Here is a 13,275-nt window from a genome sequence, read left to right as displayed (position 1 = left end):
GAGAGTATTCCATCATACTTCTGACTTGTGCCTTGTAGATGGTGCACAGGTTTTGGGGAATCAGGAGGTGAGTTACTCGCTGAGGGATTCCTCGCCTCTGACCTGCTATTGTAGCCACAGTATTTATAAGGCTAGTCCAGTTCAGTTTCCAGTCAATAGTAAACCATAGGATGTTGATAGTGCAGGATTCCACAATGGTAATGTCATTGAATATTAAGGGGCAATGATTAGATTCTCTCTTGTTGGAGATGGTCATTGCCTGGCACTTGTGGATATTATCCAGGTCTTGCTGAATTGGGACCTAGACTGCTTCAGTATCTGAGGAGTCATGAATGGTGCTTAACGTTCTGCAATGAGTGAATATCCCCACTTCTGACCTTATGGAAGGAAAGTCATTGATGAAGCAGCTGAAGATGGTTCGGTCTAGGACACTACCCTGAGGAACTCCTACAATGATGTCCTAGAGCTGAGATGACTGACCTCCAACAACCACAACCATCTTCCTTTGTGCTAGGTATGACTCCAACCAGCGGAGAGTTTTCCCCTGATTCCCATTGACACCGGTTTTGCTAGGGCTCCTTGATGCCACACTCGGTCAAAAGCTACTTTGATATCAAGGGCAGTCACTCTCACCTCACCTCTGGAGTTCAGCTCTTTTGTCCATGTTTGAACCAAGGCTGTACTGAGGACAGGAGCTGAGTGACCCTGGCAGAACCCAAATTGAATATCAGTGAGCAGGTTATTACTAAGCCAGTGCCACTTGATAGCACTATTGATGACCCCTTTCATCACTTTACTGATGATCGAGAGTAGACTGATGAGGTGGTAATTGGCTGGTTTGGATTTGTCCTGCTTTTTGCAGGACATAATTGGGCAATTTTCCACATTTCCAGGTAGATGCCAGTATTGTAGATGTACTGGAATAGCTTGTCTGAGGGTGCAGCTAGTTCTGGAGCACAAACGTTCAGTACTATTGCCAGAATATTGTCAGGGCCCTTAGCCTTTGCAGTATCCAAAGCCTTCAGCCAATTCTTGATATCACATGGAGCGAATCGAATCAGCGAAGACTGGCATCTGTGATGCTGGGGACCTCCAGAGGAAGCCAAGATAGATCATCCGCTCGGCAGATTGTCACAAATGCTTCAACCTTCTCTTTTGCACTGATGTACTGGGTTCCCTCATCATTGAGGATGGGGATATTTGTGGAGTCTCCTGCTCCAGTGAGTTGTTTAATTGTCCACCACCATTCACAACAGAATGTGGCAGGACTGCAGAGCTTAGATTTGATATAAATATATATATATTAGCTCTGGAATCCCCTCCTAAAACATTTTCATTTTGCTACCTCTCTCTCCACCTTTAAGATATTCCTTAAACCTAATTCTTTGATCAAGCTTTTGGTCATCTGTCCTAATATCTCCTTACATGGCTCAGCATCATATCTTGTTTCTAAATGTCCCTGTTAATTGCCTTGGGGCATTTTATTACACTAAAAGTGCTAAATAAATACAAATTACTGTTGCTGATTCCCTTACTCAACAACTGAGCATCCAAAGTCCTCTAGGATAAAGAATTCAAAAGATTTACAATCCTTTGAATGAATCGCAGAATTGTTACAGCACAGAAAGAGGCCATTTGGCCTGTTGTGTCTGTACCAGTTCTCCATGGGAGCAATTCGCCTAGTGCCACACCCCCTCCTTACTCCCATAACCCTATACATTTCTTCCTTTTCAAATAATAATCCAATTACCTGCCTCCACCACACTCTTAGGCAGCACATTCCAGATCTTAATCACTCACTGCATGAAAAAAGTTTTCCTCATCTCGCCATTGCTTTTTTTGCCAATCACCTTAAATCTCTGCCTTCTAGTTCTTGATCCTTAAACCATTAGAACATTTTTTTCCTATCTTCTTTATTCAGACTGCTCAGTCCCAACTTCTCCAATCTATCCAATTAACTGAAGTTCCTCATCCCTGGTACCATTCTCGTGAATCTTTTCTGCATTCTCTCTAATGCCTTCACATTTTTCCTAAAGTGTAGAAATTTCTTCTCATCGCTGCCCTAAATGGTTGATCCCTTATCCTTAGACTATGCTCCCTAGTCCTAGATGCTCCAGCCAGGAGAAACAGCCTCTCCACAGCCACACTATTAAGCCCTCTCAGAATCTTATACTTTTCAATTAGGTTGCTTCTCATTCGTCTAAACTCCAGAGGGTATAAGGCCATATTACTCAATTTTTTGTCACGACTGACTGGGAATAGTGCGCTGTAATATCAAGCCCCACTGTTCCCCGAGCCGCAACAAATGTGATAAAGTTTGATCAAACCGCCAGATTGCCCCAATTCTACCTAACTGTTTAATTTAGGTTAACAGAATACCAGCACCAGGTTTGTAAACTTAATAAGTAAATAACTGTTTATCAAACAGTCGTTAACCAGTGACAAAAGAAAGAAATATGAACTGCTAATTTCTAACACTATAACTTAAACTCTACCCCCTTCTTAAATCCCTATACACACATATACAAGACACATAAGACATATAAAAACATGGATTTTAAGTGTAGGATAAACAGTTCAATAGCACCAATTCCGGAGTACAGGATTCGATGGATAGATTTTGATCAATGTCTTCCCAAATTCTTTTCAGTTCTTGTTTATGACACGAGGTGGTCTTCCAGCACTTTCAGTATTTAGTTCACTGGTTGAGCAGTTGCCTTTCAATGTCTCTAACAGTGATTTCCCCCTTTGCCTCTTAACAGGGGTTTTCAGAGAGAGACAGCAGGCTATAGGGATATGAGGAGAAAAAAGCCAGCTAACTATTATTGTGGAATTACTGGAATCTTCTACACACAGGAGAAAGAGGTTTTAGGTCTTGTTCCTTTCAGGCTAGGAGCTATTCTACCCTGTTGTCGCACAAAACCTGGTCACCTGGTCAGGAGCCAATTAAAATGCTGTTGTCAGGCAGCTCCCTTAGTCCAGAACTCCTTTCTGGCACCATCCTGTCTTTTATGGCACACTCTGTTCCAGGACTGCAACACTGTATATATCTCCCATTCTGGTCCAGTGGACATGTCTTTCAACCTGCAGCCATTGTAATTTAATCCACAATCCAACAGAAAATAAAAAGATATGTTCTTTACCACAGTCCAACAGAAATAAAAAGATATGCTCCTTACACTTTCCTCATGGGACAACATTCTCATCCCATAAATTAATCTAGTGAACAATCTTTCACAGCCTCTTAGGTAGGTATATCTTTTTTTAGGTACAAAGAATGAAACTATATACAGTGGTGAGACCATATCTCCAGTAAAGTAGAATTGCAGCAAGACTCCTTTACTTTTGTACTCCTACCCCCTTGAAAAAAGACCAACATACCATATGCCTTCCTAATTGCTTGCTGCACCAGCATGTTAACTTCCTGTGTTTCTTGTACAAGGACACTCAAATCCCTCGGATCACCAGAACACCAACTTCTAATAGTTTCTCACCATTTAATAAATAGTTTTCCTATTCTTCCTACTTTATTCCCCTTCTGGCATCTTCTTACCACTCGCATAAGCTATCTATATTGCTTCTTGTATCTTCCTCACTCAGCTTTGTATGGTCAGCGAATTTGGATACATTACACTCGGTCCCTTTATCTAAGGCATAGATTGTAAATAGCTGAGGCCTCAGCACTGATTCTTGCAACACTCCACTAGTAAGCCTCTAGTAAGCCTGCCAACCTGAAAATGACCCATTTATTCCTATTCTCTTGTGTTCTGTCCTTCCACCAATCCTATATCCATGCTAGCATATTATCTTGAACCACATGAGGCCTTGTTTTGTGTAACAACCTATCGTGTGTCATGGCAGGCCACATACATTAGGATCAGAGGGAGGAACAGGATGGTTATCCTATTGGTGCTTAGATCTCTTACTCACTGGTTTGTCCTGTTTGAAATTTGTGAACCTTGAAGTTTGAATAGGGCTTTTCTTCTCACTGTTACCTGATTGGTAAATAAATACTAAAGCAGAACATCATGATCTGTTAGTTTCAGCAATTTGAGATAAATGCAAATGAATGGAGACATCAATTTAAACAACAGCATGGATTTTGTGCTTTGAATAATGGTGATGCTATCAACACTGACAATTATTCTGGAGTAAACTGAACATCAGCTTTCCACACGTGATAAACGTGACAGTCTGATTTTCCCTGCTGCTCCACAAGCTTTGCTACACTGATACCTCATTGATGGATATGGCATTAAACACATGAAGGGCATAAAGTTGTAGTACCTAACCACTAAACACGCCAGAAAAAAGGCAGAGATGGTCCATCCAGGTGTAAGTGAATTTTCAATGGCTTGATAAGTCTTAATTACTGCCAAACAACATCTCTGGTCCTGAAACATTAATTTTGCAACTGTAGAGTCTCATTTCTACAGAATTTAATTTTTTTTACTGTTTCTTTCTGTCCCTCATATCTCTCACTTTTAATTCTATCCTTCTTTCTGTTTCTTCATTTTGTTTTCTGGACATGGTTATACATTAATTTAAACAATCAAATTTATACTTCCTGGTTTAGATTCTGCAGGCCAGATTTTATGGTCCTGAAATAGCACCAAACAGGGCGAGATGGCATAAAATGGCTGTTGAGTGGCGCGGGAAGAAGTCCTGCCTCTATTTCTGTCCTCGGCCATTTTGCTGGGTGCAGGGCAGGAAATACGCCTGTCACTATCGAAAGGCCAGGATCATAGTTCAGACCTTGCAGGACTTTCATCGGAGCAAGCAGACTTCGGAAGCCAACTGCAACCCTGCCAAGTGAGAAGTGGGAATGGCCACAGAGGTGGGACAGAAGACCAGGACATGTTTTCAAAGGTAGATTAGAGGACTTTTAAACTTTAAGGATGGCATTAGAGGCAAGTTAGCATTGAGGGAGGTCAGTAAGAAAGGGGGTAGAGGCAGGGGGGCGACTCCATAGAAGGGCCAAATTTTGAACAGGCACCGATTTTGATGGGCCCTCTTTCAGGGCCCAGAAACCTCATATCTATTTTTAAGTGCCAGCAACTGAGGCTCAGACCAGTTGTCAGCACTTGTAAGGGATCATTGGACCTCTTGGAAAAATAGTGGCCAAGGTGGGCTTTTCGTTGGACTTGCTCCAGGGCCTTCCAACCTTGGTTCCCACCTTGGATCTGCCGATTCAGATGGCAGACCTGTCTCCCGCATAAAGTGGGGCCTTCCACCGGGAAAGTTCCGTTTCCCAGCAGCCTGGTAACAGAGCTGGAATCGTGACACAGATCGTTTCTGCCTCCCGATTCCCACTTCCGATGGCAAAATCCAGCCTGCATGCCTCAGTGAGGATTCTTCAATCTGAATGGTTGAAAAGACACTGCTCATACAGGCCCCAGATACCTTGCAGAGGTCACCAAACTGAAAAAAATCTCTAAATACCATAGGTTGCTGCTTGAAAGCCCACAAAAAGTCTGTGCGCAGCTGTGAGTGTAATGAGTAATGGGTGCTTTTCCTTCATCACTGACAGCAAAATGGGAGCGTTTATCTTGAAACTCCCTCTAACCCTACACTCCAAGGCATTATGCACCTGTATGCCCTACAAAGTCAACAGGTTTTAACGCCTTTATGCTATAGAATACTGGTACAGTAATTTCTCGCTTAAAATTGCAGTTGCATTCCTGAAAAGTGCGACTTTAAGTGAGACAACTTCAAGCAAATCAGATTTTCTCCTTACAACAAATGTAAAAACCGTAGTTACATTCTGTAGGACCTTTCCCATCAGAGAAAATAAATAATTTAAACAATATTCTCTGTAAGTTGAAATACTGTGCATTCCTAAATTCCTACATTCATAAATGAAATAACTTTTAAAATAAAATGAATTTAAAAATATTTTTAAAATGCTAACTCTTCCTGCTTACCTCCTGCTCACCAACTCTCTCCCGCTTGCCAGCTCTCTCCCTTTTGCTGCTTTCCTGCCCAACTCTCCCACTCACCGCTTTCCTGCCTGACTCTCCTGCTCACTGATTCCTCTCCTGAGCCTTCGGCGGCAAGAGAGAGGGTGAGTGAGGGAGCGGAAGGAGCTGCGAGTCGGAGGGTGTGGGAGGGTCAGGGAGGGAACCAGAAAGCGGGAGTGTTGGGCAGGAAAGCAGCGAGGTAGGGAAGTGGTGAGTCGTAAGATTGAGCAAGGAAGCAGCGAGTAGGAGAATTGGGCAGGGAAACGGCAAGTGGGAAAGAGTCGGTGAGAGAGAAAGTCTCAGCCAGCAGGGCACGGGACACAGTTGAGGACATCAAAACAATGCCAATGGATCATGCATGTTCCGTTAGCCCTGGTGCAAAATGATGCTGAAGCGTAAGTCCCAATGCTAAGTGCATACTGACCCTATTATAGTCATGATGCTAAAGCAAAATGATGCTGAATGAGGCGGCTTAAAATGGGCACTTACTATATACAAAAGTGTCTCGAAATTCTCTGAATTATCTTTCCACTATTATATCAAGGGTATTATCCCAGTTATTTTATGCCTAAAAATTTACCTTAACTTCCACAAAAATAGCAGATGGGGCAATTTTGTATGCCTTAGCGATCACTAATCAGTTGATAAATGATTGGCTGAAAATTGCCAAATTAATCATCGAAATAAGCATTATTGCAGAATTATTTAATTGTTTACAAATTCTGGCTGGGTGATTCAAGGTGACAGCATTGAGATTAGGGCAGTATTTCACAACTTTTTCAAATACTTTTAAGGCAGAAATTTTGCTGAAATAATCAAGAAATGGGTGTATACATTTCTATGAACGATTGAGATGTATATTGCTAGAAAATCAATTCATTAATTACAAATCTTTAACACCAGAGGGCAAGCTTGGCTCAAACAACTATCTGATCAAATATAATAAATAGCTCATCTCAAACTGAACTATGTGAAAAGGCAAAAATGCCTTGTCATTCAGCTGCTATGAAACGTTTAAACTTCATTAAATAAACCTACAGATATATTTTATTTTTACTATTTCCTGCCTCTTCCATGTCACAACTTATTTTCTCCTGGCTCATCTGTATCTTCCTTTACCTTTCCAACCTGTTCCCTTGCCTCTGGGAAAACTACTTCTATTATTAGTTGGATAACACAGCAATCAACTGGGGTAAAAACAGGCATGCTTTATCACTTTGTGACTATATTGGTGCACCTTTTGTCATCCTACTATAAACAGGCTTTCCAGTTTTTGCTGTTTAATTTTAATACAACTTTCAATTCACCAAGTGCATTGTATTTGTGCTTTTTAAAAATATCATTAGAGCAATCAACATCAAGCTAAATTAGTAAAGGTGCACTTATTTAATGGCATCAGTCAGCAGAAGGTATGCGATTTACTCAGCAAAGCAAACAGTTTTTAATTAGCCTGATGAAACTATAGAGAATTCCTCGTGAGACTATTTCATATTTATCCTGTAATTTGTGTTTTATTGGTGCTATCAAAATAAACAACTGTAAAATGTTGCATTAAGTTGAAGTTTTATCAATTAAACCAGGAAATCATAAATATGTAATATGAAATGTCATCATTGTTTGTCAAACTTACCAGTTCTTGAGTTGCACTCATAAACTGGAGTTTCATCTGCTTCAGGTATGTGGCAGTAATGGGCATATTATAATCTATCACACTAGCCAGCGAGGAAGGTCTTTCATTTTCTGAAAAATGGGTAAGATAAACTGCTTTATGATTTATTGTTTCCATGCGACAGGAATAAAATCAATTGTTCCTGCAGAAATATACCAGATTCAATGAATCTCCAGTATTTACCTTTTGAGTCCACACCATTCGGGTTTATGTGCATTCGTTTTTGACATTCGGTACAGCTCATTAGAAACCTTGTCACTGCTTCTCTTGGGAGAAATGCATATGTCTCAGCAATCTGGTTTTGAGAAATGGAAAATATTTCAGTTAGGTGAAACCACTATTTGATTTATGAAGGCAATCTGTAATTGAAGGCATAAAATAGTGCTGGACAGAAAAGAAACCTTCCTTCACGCTTATTAAACACCTGTCACTTCATGACTTGATCTGTGTAATCATTAAGTGTTAGCATTTGTAGATTAGAATAAAATTGTTGCTGCAATATAAAGGTTTGACCAGTTGCCACAGAAACCAAGTACATTCTTAGAATGATCTAAAGAGTTTGTTAGTGTACCATATGATTTATAGTTAAGGTTCAGTCAGTGGAAATACATGTTATCAAATATCTGAGTTACATCTTCTATTCTTACACGATTATTGCAAGATTTACTTTATTCATTATCAGTGGAAACTTAGTTTGAAAATATAGCTTTGATGGTTAATTTCAATATTTGACTAGAATATTTGTTTAAGAACTGCAGCAGTGTACTGAAAGAAAATACAAAACAATACAAGCACAAATATATTTCAACCTCACAAAATATTATAAATGAAAGTGATGTTTCATTGAAAGCACTTGGAAAGAGCCATGCACAAACTATAACATTTTTATTTTATATTTATCAGATTTTCAAACAACTTCCCATGTGATAGTTACATGTTCTTGTTGTCTTCCAAGCATGACTTTCCTAAATGCTATAATCATCATAAAAAATGGTTTTAAAAATAATTTTTTGGAACTACTGCTCTAACGTATCTTCCATATAAACACCCTACTTTTAATCACTCCCTCCAGCTCACTTCACCCCCCCCACATTTCCACAATATTGGTAAAGGCAATAATGCCCACCCCCCTGGGCAAAGGGCACACACAGTTTTCACTAAGGCACAAGATCATGGTTACTTACTGCCAGACAACTTTTAACATGCCCCTTTGGAGCAAGTACTGTTTTAAGTTTTTGTCTCAATCAGATTATTTACTTTCTATGGATTATCTACAAATTGATCCATTAAGTTTGCTGGTTACCCGAACCATAAACGGCATAAGTGTAACATTCTAATTCTGTGTGTCCCCCAAGAGAAAAAATATACATTGTAGGTGTCAAAGGATCGTAAAATAATCTATAAAATAAACTAAAATAGTACTGTCACAAAAATGTTCTATTTCCTAGCTTCACATTTTAATTTTTAGAAGAAGACAGATCATCATTTGATAGATCATCATCAACAACAACGTACATTTCTATTGTGCCTTTAATTTAGTAAATATTCCAAGGCACTTCACAGGAACATTATAAAGCAAAATACATCACAGAGCCATGGTATTTGGGCAGATAACCAAAAGAGGTAAGTTTTAAGGAGCATCTCAAAGGAAGAAAGAGAGGTGGAGAGGTTTAAGGAGGGAATTCCAGAACCATAGAGCTTTGGCAGCTGAAGGCACAGTCACTGATGGTGGAGCGATTAAAATTGAGGATGCTTAAGAAGCTAGAATTAAAAGGAGCACAGGTGTCTCGGAGGGCTGTGGAGCTGGAGAAGATTACACAGATAGGGAAAGATGAGGCCATGCAGAGATTTGAAAATATAGATGAAAATTTTAAAATAGAGGCGAGAGATAATGTAGGCCACTAAGCACAGAGATGATGCGTGAATGGGACTTGAGGCTAGCCAAGAGTGCTTTGGAATAGCCTAGAGGTAACAAAGGCATGGATGAACAGCAGATGGGCTGAGGCAGGCAATCTTATGCAGGTGGAAGTACGTGGTCTTAGTGATAGTGTGGGAATTTGGTTGAAAGTTCACTTTGGGACCAAACATAACACAGATTTCAAAAGGTCCGGTTCAGCCTCAGACAGTCACCAGGGAGAGAGCTGGAGTTGATGGCTAAGGAACAGAGTTTGTAGTAGGAACCGAAGACAATGGCCAGGATTTTCCAGTTGTCGGGCGGGCTCGGCGGGAGTGGGCGAGGCGGTCGTGAAGCCGACCGCGATTTCACGCGGGTGGGCCAATTAAGGCCTGCCCTGCGTGGATCGCGAGTGGTAGTGCTGAGCGCTACCTGTGCGGGCGGGGGCAGGAGGGACTGTCAGGTTCGAGCACGCGCGCAAAACAGCGTTTCAATCTCCCTGAGGCAGCTCCGTGCCTTAGGGAGATAGAAGCACTATTTAAAAAAATAACTAAAGACAATAAAAATTTAATGAAACATGTCCCCTCATGTGACTGTGTCATATGAGATGGGACATGTTTTTATTTTCAAAAGAAAGTTTTTATTTAATCAGTCTCAGCTTTAGGAAACCTCATCCTGCTCGTGGATGAGGTTTCCTAAAAAAACATGAAGGCTGCTTGGCCTTTTTGACTGCCTGCCAACTGTAAGGTTGGACAGGCAGCGTAAAATTCAACTCAATTACCTTGTTAAAGGCTTTAATAGGCTTTTCAATTATCGGAGGGCGTGCAGCCGACTCCGACGCACGCCCGAACGAAATTATCGTGTGAGTTCGCGATGACGTCGGGAAGCATGCCCGATGTCATCGCGCGTCATTTTACGTTCTGGTGTGTCGGGCGTGTGCCCGCATGCCGAGTGTAAAATTCTGCCCAATGTCTGCAATTCTCCCAATATTTAATTGGAGGAAACTTCTGATCATCTGGATGTCAGACAAGCAACCTGATAATTTATTGGCAATGGCAGAGTTGAGAGAGGTGTTGCTGAAGCCGGTCTGGGTGTCGCAGCGTACATGTGAAAACGGTACTGTGTTTTCGGATGATATCATTAAAGGGCAGCATGTAAGTGAGAAATATGAGAGGGCCAGGGATAGATCTTGGCGCCGCCAGAGGTAATGATGCAGGAGTGGGAAGAGAAGCCATTTCAGGTAAATCTCTAACTATGATAGGTAAGAACAGAACCAGTTAAGTCCCACTCAAATGAACGATAGCGGAGAAGCATTGGAGGAGGATAGTGTGGTCAACTATTCCAAAACTACAGGCAGGTCAAGAAGGACAAGGAGAGATAGTTTACCTTTGTCACAGTAACATGTGACTTTCAAAAGAGCCCTTTTTAAGTACTGTGTAAGGGATGGTAGAAAACGTGATTGGAGGGATAGTTTCTAGAAAGATGGGCATGGATTTTGGAGGTGACAATACATTCAAGAGTTCTGGAGATGGAAAGGAGGTTGGACATGAAGCAGTAGTTTGCAAGGACAGTGGGGTCAAGGGTGGAATTTTTGAGAAAAGGGGTGATGACAGCAGATCTGAAGGAGAGGGGGACATTATATGAAGAGAGAGAAGCATTAACTAAAGCAGCTAACATGATCAAATAAGTTATAACATTTCAAATTCATGTTTTGCAGAGTGGAACATGAGTTTGTCCTGCTGCTCATCTGATAAAATGATGGCAATTGCCATAGGACAACAATGGAATGTTGCAAAGTTTGTGAATGAGTTTTCCCCATTATTGCTAGCACTAACCTGGATATCTGTGGGACAAATATGCAGTACAGTATTTCATTGATTAGAAACTGTAGTGTGGATCTCTTTAATTGGAACTCACTCACCCCACAAAGAACTCAATTAGCATTTTTGCAACAGATTTACAAACCTGTTTTTAACATCTTAAACCAATGTAGAAGCTAGTAATTGATTTGGTTTGCATTGTGTTAGACATTCAACACCAAACCAAAAGTAGGAAAAGTCCCCTTGATGACTGTAAGGTATCTATTAAACACTTCTTATTTCAACAAAACATTAGAATATAATTAAGATGTGAAATAATTGAGAATTCAAAACTAAAACATTTAAAGGTCATTAGATAATTTTGTATGTAATATTTCTGGACATTTTTGGAGGGCAGCCTGGTTTCAATCGTATTGATGTACAATATTGCTGGGTAGTTTGAACTGCAATAGTTCTGTGCTTTTTTTCAACTTTTTTCCCTGAATGCTAATCAATTATTCTGAATATTGTGCATTCACAGTGGTGATAACATCGTTCCAAATTACTGTGGCTTTCTCAACACCAGCTGAATGAGCTAGATTATTTGATGAAACATGTCATTATAATAATAAATCATGGTAAAACAGAGTTCATCAAAAAAAATTAAGATTTCCAAAAATATTGTTTTTCATGGCAAGCATTCCCTATTCTAACTCTGTGTAGGGGGAAAAAATCTGGCACAAACCAGAGTGTAAAGCAATATTCTATACACTGTCTACTCCGCATAATCAGGCTCATTTAGCTTTAATAGCACAATAAAATACAGTAAAATGAAATGTTTAACGTGAGAATGTAGAATGGAAAATAGCTATACATATCAAAACATGTTAGCATCTAAAGTTCTGCTTCTGTTTGCCCTCAGGAATAAAAGATTCATTAAGATTCCAGTGTTTGGAAAGCAGTTTATTTAGAATTATTTAAGAATTGAAGGCCTACCCAAAAATCAGGCTTAGTGTCAATCACAAATTTCCTGCATTAAAAATGATGAACAATGATCAAACATATGTCCTTAGAATCCTTGTAATTATGTAAATATTATACATGTAGAGACAAAAATCCTAAATATTAAAGGCCTACAACAGTTTAATTGAAAAATTAGATACAACGGTTAGACTGTTTGTACATTAGCTGAGTATTGCAAATGCATTTCACTATCTATGATTGTGATGAAATGGGATTCTTCTGAAGTGCATTTAAATGTGTATCTTAATGAGGCACATTTGCAAAGTGACATTTCACCCACAATTCTAATCATCCTCTATAGTTGCTTGTTCCCAATGACAACATACTGTTGTACTCAAGCCATATACATATTGATAACCTTCAAAACTTGTGCTTTTTTTTTACTGATGTATAAAACAAGATCTCATTTGTTGAATTTAGAACCAAATGATTAATAAAGATAAATGCCAATAGCACTATTATTTTAATCAATTGATATTGATTAAGTGTTAATCGTTTCAACTAAGCAGACATTCTACACAGGATCCAATGGTGCCAAATTTAATATCACTTTCATGTTGGTCAAAAGGTTTAAGCATTAAAATCCATTACATTCACAGAAATTTGAGGTTGAAGAAAAATTGTATTCTCATTTTTAGAGACAAGGAAAAGTACCACAGGCAATTTGTTGACAACATTTTAATTGTTTGTTTATCTAAAAGAAATCTGAAAGTACCTCCTCCTATCCTCACAAAGGAAACTGAATCATCGTAAATTGGTGTGTAAAAACTGACATTTGTTTCTTTTCTTGTAAACTCAAGGGCAATTAAGGAAGGGCAACAAATGCTGGCCTTGCCAATGACACCCACATCCCATGAAAGAATGAAAAAAACAAATAATGCATTACATCATAGAATAATAAATTTTGTTTTCTTACAAATTAAGTTGCAA

The 13,275-nt window shown here is 39.6% G+C and overlaps 1 protein-coding gene across 1 annotated transcript in view; it reads right to left on the bottom strand.

The window, feature by feature from the left end:
- The window catches only part of LOC144689126 (nucleolar protein 4-like), an 88,144-nt gene that overhangs the window by 24,117 nt on the left and 50,752 nt on the right, over positions 1-13,275 (bottom strand). The window contains exons 3-4 of the mRNA XM_078556265.1: positions 7,813-7,924; positions 7,591-7,700 (exon numbers count right to left, since the gene is read on the bottom strand). Of these exons, the coding sequence (XP_078412391.1) occupies positions 7,591-7,700; positions 7,813-7,924 (222 nt within the window). The remainder of the gene's footprint in view (positions 1-7,590; positions 7,701-7,812; positions 7,925-13,275) is intronic.

The sequence above is a fragment of the Cetorhinus maximus genome, chromosome 13 (genome assembly GCF_964194155.1).
Source record: "Cetorhinus maximus chromosome 13, sCetMax3.hap1.1, whole genome shotgun sequence".
NCBI lineage: Eukaryota > Metazoa > Chordata > Chondrichthyes > Lamniformes > Cetorhinidae > Cetorhinus > Cetorhinus maximus.
Note: the sequence above shows the minus strand (reverse complement) of the source record. Positions and strands in the feature narration are given on the sequence as shown.